This window comes from Zingiber officinale, chromosome 2A, assembly GCF_018446385.1.
Source record: "Zingiber officinale cultivar Zhangliang chromosome 2A, Zo_v1.1, whole genome shotgun sequence".
Taxonomy (NCBI): Eukaryota; Viridiplantae; Streptophyta; class Magnoliopsida; order Zingiberales; family Zingiberaceae; genus Zingiber; species Zingiber officinale.
Window position 1 is genome coordinate 145629727 of NC_055988.1, and position 17845 is coordinate 145647571.

At 40.5% G+C, this 17845-nt stretch overlaps 1 protein-coding gene across 2 annotated transcripts; it reads left to right on the forward strand.

Annotated features, from left to right (window-relative positions):
* Window positions 1-10421: 10421 nt before the first annotated feature.
* On the forward strand, window positions 10422-11646 carry LOC122042531 (protein LIGHT-DEPENDENT SHORT HYPOCOTYLS 4-like). Of its 2 annotated transcripts, none has more exons than XM_042602696.1 (2): window positions 10422-10578; window positions 10748-11646. In XM_042602696.1, exon 2 carries the CDS (start codon window positions 10798-10800, stop codon window positions 11470-11472), a length of 675 nt encoding a protein of 224 aa, XP_042458630.1. In that variant the 5' UTR covers window positions 10422-10578; window positions 10748-10797; the 3' UTR covers window positions 11473-11646. The 2 variants fall into 2 exon arrangements, with proteins under 2 accessions (XP_042458630.1, XP_042458629.1); XM_042602695.1 differs by having other exon boundaries at window positions 10424-10583.
* The last annotated feature ends 6199 nt before the right edge of the window (window positions 11647-17845 follow it).

Below are 17845 nucleotides of genomic sequence, written 5' to 3' on the forward strand. Positions count from 1 at the left end.
TCTAAAACAACTTTGCTACTGGGCTTGTGATCCATTATATAGTCTTCTTCTAAAAACTGGGCATTGGTGCTAACAATGACCTTCTGATCTTTAGGACTATAAAATAAACCACTTTTCGTTCCTTTGGGATATCCTACAAACACGCGAACTTCTGTACGGGATTCTAACTTATCAGCATCTGGTTTCAGCACATGTGTTGGGCTACCCCAAATCCGAATATGTCTTAGACTGGGCTTTCGCCCATTCCACAATTCTATGGGAGTAGAAGAAACTGATTTAGAAGGTACTAAGTTCAGAACGTATACTGCTGTTTCCAGAGCATATCCCCAAAACAAATTTGGTAATTCTGAATAACTCATCATTGATCTAACCATCTCCATAAGAGTCCTATTCCTTCGTTCGGCCACACCATTCTGTTGGGGTGTTCCAGGTGCAGATAATTGGGATTGAATCCCGGCCTCTGATAAGTAATTCCTAAACTCTCTTAAGAGGTATTCGCCACCACGATCTGACCGTAGTGTCTTGATACTTTTACCTAGTCGTTTCTCCACATCAGCCTTGTGTTCTTTGAACTTATCAAAACACTCAGACTTGCGGCGCATTAGGTAAATGTATCCATATCTTGAATAATCGTCTATGAAAGAGACAAAATATTCAAAACCTCCTCTTGCCTGGACAGACATAGGACCACACAAATCAGAGTGGACCAACTCTAACACTTCTTTGGCTCTATACCCCTTGGCCTTGAACGACCTCTTGGTCATTTTACCTTCCAACCAAGATTCACAAGTTGGAAAATTTTCCAACTCAAATGAACTCAAAAGTCCATCGGCTATAAGCCTCTGAATCCTACTTAAGTTAATATGACCAAGCCTTAGATGCCAAAGATATGCTTGGTTCATTTCCGAAGGTTCTTTTATCTTATTAGAGTTAGAAGATGAGTTATAAATTTCCATGTTTTGCTTTGTGGAAGAAATTGGATTTAAAGTATACAAATTGCCAACTAATGTACCAGAACAGATAATCACTTTATTTCTTTTAATAACTACATCGTTACTGAAAGAAACTGAATATCCATCTAAAAACAGTTTAGAAACTGAAATTAAATTCTTTCTAAAACTGGGTACATAAAGACAATTTCTTAAAATCAAATTTCTATTTCTACTAAAAGATAAGTAGACGCCTCCCACTGCAGTTGCCACCTTAGTAGCATTGCCCATGTAGACTGGTAATTTCTCCTTCAGATAGTCGGGTTTGAAACCCCCGCAAGGAATTGCAGACATGATCGATGGCTCCCGTATCTACACCAGGTTCTGGTAGATAACACCGCTAAACATGTTTCAACAATTAGAGCATGAGATATACCTTTGTTTTGGTTCCTACGAGGACGATCCGCCTTCCAATGTCCTGACTGCTTACGGATGAAGCACTTGCCCTTCGGCTTCTTCATTCCGGCTTTAAATCCCATACTGAGATTTATTCACTTTCTTTGCTAAACCGACTTGTTTCTTTTCTTCTTTCCTTCGGTTTAGAAGTAGAACCATTTTCAAGATAGTGAATTTGAGCATTGTGACGAAATAATCCTTCAAGTTCATCAGTAGTTCCGCTAATGAATAAACCCTCTTATTCATATTATAGTTAAGTGAAACCGCTCAAAACTTCTAGGTAGCGTTTGGAGGATCATATCGATCCGGTTTCCATCAATTTCTCCTCCAAGGATCCGTATCTCGTTCGGATAAGTCATCATCTTTAGGATATGATCCTTCACAGGAGTACCCTCTTGCATGGTGGTGTCATTATCTTTCTCATGGCTTCTTGCCTAGAAGCCCTATCCGATGACCAAAGAGTTCCTTGAGATTGTTCATAATATCATAGTCGTTGGTAAATCTTGATGCCGATGTTGCAATACATTTGACATTGAAGCCAAAATGTAACACCGCCATCTCATCCGCTTTTACCCATTTCCTATGATATTCAATCTCCTCTTGGGTAGATTCACCAGTAGGTGCATCAGGGCACTTTCAGCAGTAAGAACAATGTCCAGGTTTCTTTTCCAATCTATGTAGTTTGGTCCAGTAAGTCTATTCTGTTGAAGTATGATGGACAGTGAGTTGAAAGACATCCTAAGAATCACAAATAACTTTTGGTCAGAACTCTAAATTTAGAATAATATTGATTCCTCAAACAATACTATTTTAAATTAACCAACACCTCAAAACACCGTGAATTTTGTATGCCACGTTAGTGTGGACGTATACAAATTCAACATTTGTAAAAGGAGGGTTTTAACCCATTAATTTTATTATCTTGTCAACCTAACTTTTTGACAAATAAAATTAATAGTTGGTATCTTTTGGTCACACAAATAATAGCAGTGACTCCGATGGGGAGGATACTATTAGGTGTGTCTAAGTGTATACCATTACTTGACACTAAGTCCATTAATAAAATTATGCCTCTTCCGTTGGGGAAGATCACACGCTCTTAATTAACTTCCTATAGTCATCCAAAAATGGAAGTTTGTTCTAGTGATCCACAAACAAGCTCATCCGTTATGGAGGAAGGCACTCAGAGCCAACGCGCAAGCTTGTTTGCATCACTTACAAACCAGTAATGGAGACCATGTGGTTTATTTAAAAATCCCTCTCCCACTTAGTTATTTATAAATGAGGAATTTTAACTATGCTAGCCTACTAAGCATGTAAACTAACACATACACACAGCACAATATAAAAGCAATAAATAGAAAATCTAATTTTCAACTATTATGGCTTTTATCTCTAGTTGTCCTCCGTGTGTTGTCATCCCAAGCTGCTGCCATATTTGGCCACCGCCACCGGGTCTCGCTTGTCGCATCCATCTTACTCCTAGTTCCGCTGCGCCTCTGGTCCTTAGAAGGTTCCACGCTTTGCAAGATTCGATCCGCGACATAAATAGAATTTTACATTTTTGATCCTATATTCCATAAAAGGAATGTACATGTATCTAGATCAAAAATAAAATCCTAATAAAACTAAATACAGCTCCTGTTGTATTTTAATACAATCATGCACACACATATAAATGCCCTTGACATGTCCAAGGGTCCAATCACACACATAATAACTAAAAGTCATAATAGTTGGATCCTGCATCCACAAAGTTAGCACATCCTACTATTAACCTGCCTAAATTATGTATGACATGTGCATAATTAAACTAATACCAAATACACAGAGGCAAAACCCTAGCTCTGATACCAATTGTTGGTTGCTACTCGGAAAACCTAGAGGTTCCACTGTACAAAAATTTTGTACAAAGGTCTGAACCTTTTCCTAGCTACCATGTGTTCTTTAAATTAAATTTTGGATCTGCTGAACTTAACACGTTTGATCCAAAACTTAATCTATTCGTTCTTTTAGGTTTTGACTTGGGTCTCCTGCGGAACTTAACACGTTCGACCCAAATCACCTTAAGTTATTAATTCCATTAAATATTAATTTCCATAATTGGTTCCCAGTACTGACGTGGTGAGGCACATGGCCTTCTTGGATATGGGAGCAACAACCACCGACTAGACAAAACCTTTTATAGAAAGCTAATATTTAATTTCCTAAAATAACTTTAGGTTAACCAAAATGAACAATCAAATCACAAGGAAAAAATAAAACAAAAGAACACAACTTCAAAAAACATATTCGAAATACTAGAACGTAAGCCTCTTGTATTTGGTATTATTTCCATAAATAACTAGTATGATGCGGAAATAAAAATTACTAGTTATACCTTGTAGAAAAACCTCTTGATCTTCTATCGTATTCCTCTTCTAACCTCGGACGTTGTGTGGGCAACGATCTACCGAGATGAGAAACCACCAACCACCTTCTTCTCCTCCAAGCAAGGTTCGGCCACAAAGGAAGAACTTCACCAAAGAAGAAAACCAAAATACTAACCAAGCTCCAAGAGATGCTAGCTTTCTCTCCTTTTTCTTCTTCTTCTCCAAGTAGTATCCGGCCACCACAAGAACTCCAAGAGGGATGAAGTATTCGGCCACCACAAGAGGAAGAGAGGGAGAGGATGATGGCCGGCCACAACACCAAGGAAAAGAGGGAGAGAAAACAATAGAGGTTGTATCTCATGAAGGCACCCTCACCCCTTCTTTTATATTCCTTGGCCTAGGCAAATTAGGAAATTTAATTACAATAAAATTTCCTCAATTTCCTTGACATGATTTAATTTAGAAAAATAAAATAAAATTTCCCAATTACAATCTCATGGCCGGCCACATCATTGGAGAACAAATTGGACAAGTTTTAATCAACAATTAAAACTTCCTAATTTGTTTCCGGAAATTTTAAAATAAAATAAAATTTCTCTTTAAAAATCTCTACATGGTTAATAAAAAGAAATTTTCATAATTTTAATTTTACAATATGTGAATAATTTTTAAAGAGAAAATAAAATATCTCACCAATCTACAAATAAGGAAAGAGATCAAATCTCTTTCTTTAATCTTTTGTAAATTTTACAAGAGAGATAATTTTAATTTAAATTCTCTTTAATAAATTATTTCTTCCACATAATAAAAATTAAAATTAAAAATTCTTTTTAATTTTATTTTGGCCGACCCTACTAGCTTGGGTTCAAGCTAGGGCCGGCCACCCAATCTTATACCTAGGCCGGCCCTAACTTGTTCCCAAGCTAGCTTGGCCGGCCCCTATTGGGTGGAAATAGAAGGTGGGTATAGGTGGGCATAGAACTCTATAACTAAGAGGCTACGATAGGGACCGAGAGGAGGAATTGGTTTTGGTCTCCCGATAAAATTAAGCATCCCGTGTTCTCCCCGAACACACAACTTAATTTTATCAATGATAATTCATTCCACTAGAGAACTATCATTGAACTACCGCACCAATCCCAAATTACATTTTTGGGCTCCTTCTTATTATGAGTGTGTTAGTCTCCCTGTGTTTAAGATATCGAATGTTCACTAATTAAGTGAGTTACTGACAACTCATTTAATTAATATCTAAGTCCAAGAGTAGTACCACTCAACCTTATCGTCATGTCGGACTAAGTCCACCTGCAGGGTTTAACATGACAATCCTTATGAGCTCCTCTTGGGGACATTATCAACCTAGTATCTCTAGGACACAGTTTCCTTCTATAATCAACAACACACACTATAAGTGATACCATTTCCCAACTTATCTGGCTTATTGATTCATCGAACTAAATCTCACCCATTGATAAATTAAAGAAATAAATATCAAATATATGTGCTTGTTATTATATCAGGATTAAGAGCACACACTTCCATAATAACCGAGGTCTTTGTTTCTTTATAAAAGTCAGTATAAAAGAAACGGCTTCAAATGGTCCTACTCTATACACTCTAAGTGTACTAGTGTAATTATACAGTCAAGATAAACTGATACCTAATTAGACTACGACCTTCTAATGGTTTGTTCCTTTCCATTTTGGTCGTGAGCTACTGTTTATAATTTATAAGGTACTGATAACATTATCTTCTGCATGTGACACCACATGCTATGTTATCTACAATATAAATTAATTGAACAACTACAAACAAATGTAGATAATTTGACCAAATATGATTCTTTATTCAAGACAAATGTTTACAAAAACTTAGGCTTTCAGTATACACTCCAACAGGCTCACGATAAGGAATTTGAGGAAATACCTCAGGCTGCTTTCTTTTAGAGCCTCAATCTGAGACAGGGAGGGGCTCCTTGTCGCGGTCGCGAGACGGTCGCTTGCTTCTCGGAAGCCGCTCGCCTTTTGGCCTCCTTGAAAAGCTCATACTCTCCGGCGGTCATAGTAACGTTGATGTGGCCAGACTCCTCCATCTTCACGTTCCGGAATAGGCTGTTGTGTTCCCACAGACGGCGCCAAATTTGATCCCGTCCGGAAGCTGAGTCGAATGAAGGCGGGCCTTGGTGTACTGGAAGTTGACGGAAAGTCACTGAAGCGTTGGATCTACCTGGTACTCCCCTGGAGAGGTTCGCACGGGCAGTTGACGAAGACAGACAACTAGGACGATGGCGCTGTTGCTCTGCGCACACTTAGACGAGCCATGAGTCGTTAGAGACCAGAAACCAGGGGAAAAGTCCCCGGGTCAGGCCCTCCGACACTCAAGTCAGGTACTTTTTCTCCAGAAAGCACAGAGAAAGGACGAAAAGTAAAGACTAATGAGAAATGACGAGTGAGCGTACCTCCGTAAGGGACAAAGTCTCCCTTTTTATACTGCAATGGAAGTTTCTAGGTCTGACGGGTGTCAAGGATTGTCGGTTGTCAGGCTTTGTCTAGCGGTGATTGACATGTGGCTCTTCCTGATAGGATGGCGGCAAAACCGAAGACGTTGTGCACCCCGACTGTTAGCATATTCCCTGACACCTTGATTATTCTCTGACATTCTCTGACAAGCAGTTACGATTCCTTGACTTGTTTGTCCTGTAGTGCTTCGCTGGGTATACATCCGGACCTGCTTAGATCCACTACTTATCCATAGCTTGTTCATTCCGACCTGCCTGACTGGTCTGTTTCCTGACCTGCGTTTACTCCCTGTAATCTTTGGCTTGTATGTCCCAACCTGTACGCTAGGTCTGTTTTCTGACCTGCTTCTGTTCGTCGTTTTCCTTGGCTTGTATGCCCCGACCCATACGCCGGGTCTGTCTCCCGACCTGCCTCTATGTACCATTATCCTTGGCTTGTATGTCCCGACCCATACGTCGGGTCTGTCTCCCGACCTACTTCTATTTACTATTATCCTTGGCTTGTATGTCCCAACCTGCACGCCAGGTCTATGTCCAGACCTGCATGTACACCTATTATCCTTGGCTGGGATGCCCCGACCTGCACGCCAAGTCTGTGCCCATACCTGCTTGTACACCTATTATCCTTGGCTAGGATGTCCCGGTCTGCACGCCAGGTATATGTCCAGACCTGCTTCTATTTACTGTTATCCTTGGCTTGTATGTCCCGACCTGCACGCTAGGTCTATGTCCAGACCTGCATATACACCTATTATCCTTTACCTGCACGCCAGGTCTGTGTCCAGACCTACATGTACACCTATTATCCTTGGCTGGGATGTCCCGACCTGCACTCCAGGTCTATGTTCAGACCTGCATGTATACCTATTATCCTTGGCTGAGATGTCCCGACTTGCACGCCAGGTCTGTGTCTGACATATAATCCCATCTTTTGACCGTCCCGTCTGTTGAGACTTCGATCCTGTCCACGTAAGCTTGACTTTTGACCTCCTTGACCTCCATATCCGCCTGATTTCTGACCGGCCACAGAGGCTTGACTTCTGACCTTCTTGACCTCCAGGTCAGCTTGACTTCTGACCCTCTTGTGGCCCTGACTCATAACCACATCAGCTTGCCAACCCCACGAACATGCACCGTATCAAGCTCGATCTAGGTATTATTGAATTAAACGAGTCTGGTTAAACCAACCAATGATTTGAACCAAATCTGAGATCAAGCTGGTATAGTTTAATTTTCAATTAATCGAACTTTGATTAATCAATTTCAATTGATTAAATAGTGAGCAATCGGTTCACGCATGATTAGCATAATATATTGTTCATGCATGAAATCTTAATCGATTAAAACAATCGTTTTCGAACAGTGGTGACGGATGAACAGTAATTAATACTGTTCATCTTCGTTTAATCGATTATCTCAATCGATTAAAAAAAATATTTGAATCGATTACTCCAATCGGTTATACAGATTCACTGCTTCATTAGTTTAATCGATTGCACAACTTCTTCTCTTCTCTTCTCTGTCGCGATCGCAACACTCTGTTCTTCTGCCGCGACGAACGCGATTGTCGTTACCTTTGATTGTCAGCCTCCCGACGTGGTCGCTGGCACTCTCCGGCCACGGATGCCGACAGCCAGCAACTTCTCATGGCTCGACAACTACGGCAGATCGCAACCCAGTCACCATCTTGCCTAGCGACGGCGGCAGAGAGATTTTCATTTCGACGAAGAGATTATTTCATGCTTAGGCATTGCTCTGATACCATTGTTGACAGTTCTAAGCATGAAAAACAATAAACATGAAAACTGCAAATACTTACAGCGATCTCCCGCAGATCTGCAATCGGCGCCGGTAAAACTTGCTGACGAAAGAACGATCACAGAATCGGAAAATTCTTCATGGTTTACAAACCAAATCCCTCTTGCGAGATTGGACAAATCAATCTTGAATGTTCTTCTATCCTCTTACAATCTTGTGCACATGGACGAACCTTGCACAGTGACATTTCCGATATGGGATGAACCCTTTCTCAACCTTACACACAGCAAGTCCCCTCTCCTCTTTTTTTCTTTTCCTCAATATATATATATATATATCGGAAATGTCACTATATATATATATATATTGAGGAAGATGGCTCTTCCTCTTCCTCCATTAAAGGAGGAAATGAATGAGCTAGAAGATGAAGGGAAAGGAGTGCCATTTCATCTTCAACAGTTCTTGCTGGCCTGAGTATCGAGCTATGGCCGTCCCTCATGGGGATCCTCTTATGCCATCAAGGTTGTGGAGAGCAAGAACTACGAGGTGTTTACCCGAAAAGATATCCTAACCGTCAAATTGCTTCGGGGGTGCTCCCAAAGAGGGCATTCTCAATCCTTACCTTCAGAGTCCATGAGGACCTGACCTTTCCGAGATGTAGCCAGTAAGTTTGTTCCCAATCCCTGCCTTCTTTTCCGGGATGCATTAAGCGGGTTGTTCCCAATCCCTACCTTCGGGGTCCATGAGGACTTGACGTTTTTGGGAATGTACCAAATCAAAGATCTGCCTTTGGGGTTTATGATGACTTAATCTTTCCGGATATGTATTCAGTAGGGTTATTTTTAACCCCTACTTTTGAGTCCATAAGGACTTAGACCGCATCTAAGTCTCTAAGTCACGTATACTTGCGGTCAGAGTCATGGAGACTTTCTTGGCACGGACCAGGCATGAGGCGCATCAGAATTCATTTGTTTTGCTTTGCTTGATTAATTTTAATTTTTAGATTTTCACTCTATTTTTGTTATTGACTCAATCAGCAGGATCCTTGGCTCACATGTTAGGTTAGGCTAGACTGTTCATGCACCAAAGCCAAGTCAAAATCAGATGCGAAGTCATTGACTCACATGTCGGGTTAGGTCATTCCTCGCACAAACTTAGGCATCGCCGAATGTGAGTTATGTGAGTTCAAACACTAACAACTTAGGATCGCGACCGATCATCGTATAACCCCCAGTATAGAATACTCTTTTTAAAAAATTCTAAAAGAAAAAACATCTTTTCCCCCTTTCTCTATTTCTTTCGTCCAATGATCAAAGGACAGGTAGCCTAACTATCACTGCCCAGAAGGTTAAAAGATGTACTGTTCCAAGCTCTCAACCAGTAGAGAGGTCCAGTGGTTCTGAGCCTTGCATGAACTTTCGGAGACAGTCCTTTTGGCAATCTTTTGTTCCACCAATTAATGAGAACAAGGGTTAAATAAATGACTATCTTAAATCTGAAACATTATCTTCTTTTAAATTATTGCCTAGTTTTACACATTTATTTCACTAGTCATTATTATTGTAGCATGAATTCCTTCATTATCACATATTATATTTTTGTCTACTAATAATTCTCAATCTAGCGAGTTACGAGTTCCAAGATCTGTCAGCCATTTTGTGAAAGAGTGAGGAAGATCCTCCTTGGCCATGAGCTAGCCTTTTACTCACAGGCATTCATTCGTTAAAATTTGACTGAGTTCTCAATGTATATATATATATAACCAAATACCTGCAACTCGCATTATCATAATTAAGTAATCTTCAATCTCCTGTTGGCATAAATGGCTACAAATAGGGAATCGAGTCTTTCGGACTCGTAGCAGCAGAGTGTTTATGTATAAACTAATCAGTCCAGCAGAGCCACAACAGTATAAACGTCAAACTCCGATCCTCTTTTTCTCTTTGCGGTTATTTTGACGGAAATCTATCCATAGATTCTGAGGCCTTGCGCGTCGGCCAGTCGGCTGGGGCACAGGCTGCCGGGGCGTTTGCGCCCCGGCGCCTGCTCGAGCTTCACGTGCAGCGAGCTCCCTCCTGCTGGCTAGCTGCTGCGGTAGCTCTCGAATGTCGATCGCTGATTAGTCGTAAATGGCCAGTGCACATTCGCACCCGGAATTGATTTTTCACTGCTCCCACCACCACCACTTTTTACCCCGTCACATCACCTTTCAGAGCTTTTGTCTCCATTGACACAAAAGCCCTAGCACCTGTGCGGCAGTGCGCAGCAGAGGCCGGCCATATCCCCTCTCTCTCTTCACCATTGGCGAAGGGATGCAAAAGGTCAGGTCAGGTCAGGTCCGGTCCCAGGAGGTGAATCATGGATCGCATCCGTTCGTCCAGAGCTTTTGATCACTTCAACTTCGACTTCAAGTAGCCCAACGCCCCAAGCAAAATTTCCACAATCGCCTGAACATGCCTGCCTACAGAAGAACGTACCCTATCGGAATCTTTTTCTCTCACAACCAGACATAGACCACTGGAAGCAACCCAGCTCCCCAGGCCACGTACAGTGAGATAATTAAGTTGATGCCTCGCCAATTCTCTCGTCTTCTTCCCTTTTAGCCACCGCCGGATCGTCCTCGATCTATCGGCATCGGGAAGCACGGGGATTGGCCTTGAGCTTTAGTAAGGTCGAAGGTGGATCTGATTGGTTGATGATCGTTTAATTTGCAGGGTATAATTAGTCTGAGGTTTTGCGATCGAGATCTGGTGCCGTGGCGTTAATGGACTTCCTGCCGAACCCGGAGAGTCCTCGGTCGAACAACAGCGGGGGGAGCAGCCCCAACTGTAGCCCCAAGAACTTGGTGTCGGTGGCGTCGTTGTCGTCGTCGGCGGCCCCGGCGGGGGTTGCTTCTTCTTCTTCGTCGTCGTCGTCTTCTTCTTCCACCTCCTCGGCGGCGGCGGGGGCGGCGGCGCCTTCGCTGAGCCGGTACGAGTCGCAGAAGCGGCGGGACTGGAACACGTTCGGGCAGTACCTGCGGAACCACCGACCGCCGCTGTCGCTGTCGCAGTGCAGCAGCGCGCACGTGCTGGAGTTCCTGCGGTACCTGGACCAGTTCGGGAAGACCAAGATCCACTCGCACGTGTGCCCCTTCTTCGGCCACCCCAACCCGCCGGCGCCCTGCCCCTGCCCGCTCCGCCAGGCCTGGGGCAGCCTCGACGCCCTCATCGGCCGCCTCCGCGCCGCCTACGAGGAGAACGGCGGCCGACCGGAGACCAACCCCTTCGGCGCCCGCGCCGTCCGCCTCTTCCTCCGCGAGGTCCGCGACGTCCAGTCCAAGGCCAGAGGGATCAGCTACGAGAAGAAGAAACGCAAGAAACCGCCGCCGCTTCCTCACCACCACCACCAGCACCAAGATCCTCCCCTTCCTCCACCGCCCGGCGCCGCCACCGCCTGATCCTTCACATATCATCACGTGTTCCCTTCCTCCTCCTCCTCCTCCTCCTCCTCCTCAGATATGCTCTAGATTTCTGCTTGTGTGTGCCTATTTAATCATCTCTATGCCATCGATTGAACATATTTTTTCTTGAACAACTATTTGCTGCAATATATTTTATTATTATTCATCATCTGATATGCGAATTTAATCTTTCTAGTAACCAAATGCATGTGATCACAGAGAGAAACCCAGACGCCATCAAAGGCTCTCCCCAAGACCTCACTCTGGTCATGCAAAGGACGATGGCCATGGCATGATTGGTACTAATTAAGAACACTGAAAGAGGCCTAGTTCACTATTCTCATTTTGACTACTGTCTGATCTGCTACTGCTTCTTCACTGCATCAGCTTCCTTCAATCACTGAGCAGAGCTACTTTCTTTTCTTCTTAAGGCATCAAAAGCTAAATAGATAGGCGTGTTGATGATGACCTTACAGTAAGAATCATGTCAGCAGGCATGATCGCTCTCCCCTCTCTCTCTTCCATGTTCTATGTATGCCTTTTTTTTGTAACTGGGAGTCAGCGCTGCAAATCCGCAGCCACTTTTTTCAGTTCCTTTGCCACTCTCAATGCCCATTTCCCTCGCCTTGCCATTTCCCTCGGCCTTAGAGGTCTTCCATTTCCGAGGTCCCTTTATGATCTGACATGTGCAATCTTTTTTCTTCAAAACCTTAGTTTTTGCTCTCTCAGGAAACAAAAAAGCCGATGCCAATTATATTCATTAATTGTCATGCTTAATAGTTTGAGAAGAAAGAGTACTTAAATGATCTAATATTTCTGGCTTAATAGTATTTTGTTGTGATTGATTGGCGTGGAGTGAAAATGCTTTAATTCTCACCGGTGTCATCAGGAGAGTACTAAACCATTTTCAAGACTCCACGGCACTCTGGGAGTAGTGCAATTAATTTGTGTATATATTGCATTGATGGTACTTGTGTACGTCTTAAAACATGAATGTTATCAGGTCATAATATTAAATTAGTGACTAGGATTGTTCGTTCTCTTTAATTATGCCTAATTATATTAATTGTTTCTGACCATCATGTTAAGAACCTAATTTGTAGTTTATATATGTGCAAAGGGGTTTAAGGACCTCTCTGTCCGTGCATAAAACCTAAAAGTTTTTCAGCATTCTTTAACTGATTTGTAGGTTAATTTGATATCACTTACCAATTACATTTTCTTGTTCATGTGAAGCTTTAAAAGTATGTTCAGTACTCATCGCTGTTTATTTAGTTATACAGATGGATAGTTGTCTTGTTATGTCAAGGATTAATGGATGCACTAAACACTTTCAGATTAAAACAGTAATGAAACTATAAGCTCCATTAATTAATTTAGTGAAAGCAAACTTATAATTAACTTACTGCTTTCTTAATATTGCAAACATAGATGCAATTAATTAAAGAGTTAAATAGATCTATTAGGCTTGTGATCTAATTGTGATTAATTAGTTTGTCATTAATGTATAATTCTAACCCCAATAGCATGTATTTGATGAAACCTTAATTAGGTTTAGTATATTGTTCTTTTCTAATTTGAAATAGTATGCTTATTTATGTTTTTCTATCATACTTAATTGAAGATGATTAAAAATATTACTCAAACCAAATTAAAAATAAATAAATAAACATAATTATCATTTATGCTTTGTTGCAATTAATTAGTCAATTACTTGTGCTATTAGTACACCACTTCATGGTAAATTAAGGATCTAGTACAAAAGTAATTTAATAAATGGTAATAAATCTGAGGAAATAAAAAATTATAACGTACGTGACCTGAAACTTAAAAAAAAAGTCATTTTTAATTTTTGTCTGTTTAAACCCTAAAGAAAACTTGTCTATAGCACAAATACTTTTTAATTACTTTGGTACTGATCTTATTTAGTATACTTAAGATTTGTGTTTCAGTAAACTTCAAATATCACTGAAAATGCACTCCTTTTCAGTGAAAACATTTAACTAATATCTGAACTCAATGAAGCTAAAACTGAGTATTAATTACAGCCTGATACATGAGCAGTCTCTTTACATGAACTCAAAATGCTTGGTTAATCTGTCATTGTTGTTGCTCGGTTTATCAATGCTTTGTTTGATGTTTTTGCTGATCAATTGTTAAAAGAGGAAGTTTAATCATTTATAGTAACTAGTGTGATCAGTTGTAGCATGAGATTCAACCTTTACAATAGAGCAGTATAGAATTATATCTTTCTTTTTGATTTTTGTAAGATATAAGAGAGTGAAAGAATTCGATAGTGGTAGAGTATAATAAAGTTTGTAAATTACATAAGGAAAAAAATTAAAAGGGTGTTGTTTATTTTTTTTAGCATCAAAAAGTGAAAATGTTAAAAGTTATACCTAAAAATACCTTTGTTTTAACATTATAATTTTAGCTTAAATTATTACAATATTTTTAAAAATATTCTTAGTTAAAGTTGTTGATAGAACATCAAACAGTACTTGATATTTTATAATGAAAAAAAACAAGATGAGTTATATATATATATATATATATTTTCAACATTGGATACTTTTTGATGGTAATGAAAATAAGGAGAGTTTATTTATTTATTTTTAAAATATCACTTAAATTTTATAGTAAAATCAAGATGAAAACAGAGTCTAAATTTTATATCTCAACCTAAAATTGTTCATGCTTTTGTTCAAGAAATAGGAAGGAATGAAGGTCGTTACAATTAATTAGTTAATTATTGATCCAAACAAAGGCCATAAAGTTGGACATTGAAGGCAATTATTTATCGTGGTATGCTGGTAATATAGCACACATAATTGGCCCACATGTTGCTAACTGAATACTCCTTTGCCATCCACTTATGTTCAATCAATGTCGATGGGTGCATAAATTTTGGTGACCTTCAACTTGTTGCATTATCATCAACTCATTTCCCTATTATCATTTTTTAAAAAAATTAGACATTAACAATATCATTTGGTATATTTATGATTTATGTGATTTATGGTTTAAGATATAGTATTTAGGTTAAAGAAAGTGAAAAAAAAATTACACATGGTGTTCACTTGGACAACTTCCCTTAGGCGTGCATGAGGGCATGTGTATATATAGTTTGGGGGCCCTGAGTGTTTTAGCCATGAGGGGTATCCATCTTGGTCGTCTAAATTGGACGCCAAGGTAACAATTCACATATAATGAATTGATATCCTAAGTGCTAAATTTGGGCGCCTAGAGTCGGCAACCCTCACAGCTCGGGGACTTGGATCTGGTCCGGACATCCCGAGTGTTTTGGCTGTACGGGTTGCCCACCCTAGTTGCCCAAATTGGACGCCCAAGGTAACAATTCACACATAATGAATTGATACCCCGGGCTCTCAAGGTGGGCAACCCTCACAGCTCGGGGCGCCCAAGCTTAGTCTAGGTATCCAAAGTGTTTTGGTTGTAAGAGTTGTCCAAATTGGACGCACAGGATAACAATTCACTTTTTTTTAATCCTAAATTCCTTAAATCCTAAATCCTTGTTATTATATCTGAAATTATGAATCTTGAACCCTAAAAATATTACGCACCCTAAATACTATATCCTAGACACTAAACCCTAGATCCCAAATCCTAAACCTAAAGCTTTAAAAAAATTTAAAAAAATAAAAATTACACACCCTAAATACTATATCTAGTGAGCACCTAAAATTTTTTTTATTTTATTTTTTTTTAACTTGAACACTATAACTCAACTCTTAAACTCTAAAGGAAAAAAATCAAATTGGCTTACTCTTGGAGCTAAAATAAATAAATAAATAAATGTATCTGTACTAAGGTGTCTGGATCAATTCCAGATGCCTCAGTCAAAAGCAAAATTTTCAATTGAGACGCTTGGATATAATCCAGATGCCTCAATGATGCACATGTGCATAGGAAAAGGAGCGCAATATATATATATATAAACTTCTTCGTTATGGTATTATCAATTCTAAGATGTGATACTAAAGAGAATCATGACAGCTATATTTTTATATAAAAAATAATTAAATAAAATTTCAAACAAATCTTAAATTTATTTTTAATATAAAAAATATTAATATAATTTAATTTTGGACTCTACTAAAATTAATTATTAAAAGTCACATTAAACAATTAATAGTCCAGATATTAAATAGTAAGATATATATATAAGTAAACTTATTATTGCATACTTCACTTCATGTCAGTGTGAATCTTGTTAACTCAGTGTGAATCTTGTTAACTTCGAAATTTATGGGTCTCACGCATCCTTGAAGCACTCATTGTGATATTGACATAGTCGAGAAGGACCCATTCAAAATTGGCGAGAGAATTATCTCCCTTGTGTCGAATTAATATATAGTCGAGAAATTGCCAAACACCAAGAGAGGAGATTGTAGCCAGAAATTAATAAAAATTCATCTACAATAGTAGTTTATAATAATAATAAGCAGTAGTCATATGATAAACATAAATATCATTGCGAAAGAGTCTTAGCTATTGATGTGGGCAATAGAAAAGTCGATGTGGGGTTTTTTTCTTTTTTTTTAAGTTTTCAACGGCTTCCACTGTTGGGGAGGGTTTACCTTTATCAGGGAGGAGGGATCACCCCTTTCCTGATGCCTGCCTCCTCTCCTTCCTTGTGGACGGCCAGACCTCCTCCACCTCCTGTCTCCACCACCAGCCAAACCTCTTTCACTTCCTTCTCCTTCTATGCAGCCGATCATCTGAGCTGCTCCGCAGTTCACATAAGCAGACGATAGATCTGACCTCCTCAACTATCTTCTCCCTCTGCACAGCTGCGCTCGCAAACCACATGAGCAGGTGATAGATCCGACCTTCTCTACCTCTCACACGATCTCCTCTCTCATTGCCTCTTCAACCTTTCCTCTCTCGCTACCTCCACTGTCAACCTCATCGCCTCCGCCATCGACCTCACCGCCTCTCCTCCCTCTCCATTTGCGCCACCAAGAATGGCGACAACGACGATACTGTTGGGATTGCAAGGTTGCAAACCAAGTTTCACATTGAAAATACATGAGAAAAATCATGATCTTATAAGAGAAATATATCTTCATTAGAATGAGACATTTTGGATAAAATAAAAAAATAAAACCATGAGGACTTAGGTTCAAAGTGGGCAATACCATTATGAAGATATCTAAATTCTTTTGATCATCCTAACAATTGATATCAAAGTCCAGATTGCTAGAAGGTCTAATCGTCGACTATATACAAGATATATGATTTAATCAAGCCATATGAGTAAAATATTGATCTCCAATAAAAGAGGTGGGGGCTCCTGTGTCCGGATCAAGAGGTCTAGACATCGGGCGGGAAGTCTTAGTAGACAGCCAGACATAGAGGCCTTAATTGCGGCTAGTCAAGGAAGACCTAGTAAGTTAGTTGGATTAAAGGGCAAGGAAGTTATAGTAGATCGGGTGAACCGCGAGGGGCAGGAAGACCTAGCAGGTTGGTTGGACTGAGGAGCATAAAGACCTAGTAGGTCGGTTAGACCAAGGAATAAAAAACCTAGTGGGTCGATGATCGGATGTCAAACGGATAGACTTTCCGCTTGAGGGGGGCCCTATGGTCTTTCGTTTAAGGGGAGATTGTTGGAGTTGCAAAGTTACAAACAAAATCTCACATTAAAAATACATGGAAAAGATCATGGACTTATAAGGAAAAGATATCTTTATTGGTATGATGTCTTTTGCGTAAAGCCCAAAAATAAAACAATGAGGGCTTAGGATCAAAGTAGACAATATCATATCATTGTAAAAGTATATAAATTCCTTTGATCCTAATAGACGTCACCTTCCACAACGCCCACCTTATGTCCTCCCGTATCCCTCCCCTTATGCCTTCATCGCAGATGCCCTCCTTTGGGGCCACGTCGCCCTCGCCGACCCCCTCTCCCTAAGCGATCGTCCTCCACTACCTTGTTCTCCTCTCCCTCACCCTCGGCCGATTCATCACTATCATCGCCTACAACTGATATCTCCGCTTCGCACCATCCGCTTCATGTGCAACCGTGACGAGGACCCTCTGCTTCATGTGAGACCTCGTCGACCGCGGTTAAACCCTCGGAGTCTACCTCGAGGGCACCACCTGCTACAAACCCTACCTACTAAAGAGACACTCAACTCCTCTAAATCTTAATCCATCTCTCCCCTTGGGCTTGCCAACAGGACACCCAACTCATCTCCGATTAGGCTTGCCGTTCGGACGCTTCGACTCACCTCTACTCTAATCCGACGTCCCTTCACCTCCAGCCCGATTACTCCGACTGATCAAGAGCATATGGAGCAACACGTTGATTATCAGAGCAGTACGTGGCTTATCAGGGCATTTG

Coding starts and splice junctions, on each gene's coding strand:
- LOC122042531 (XM_042602696.1), top strand. CDS start 10,798: ATGGACTTCCTGCCGAACCCGGAGAGTCCTCGGTCGAACAACAGCGGG.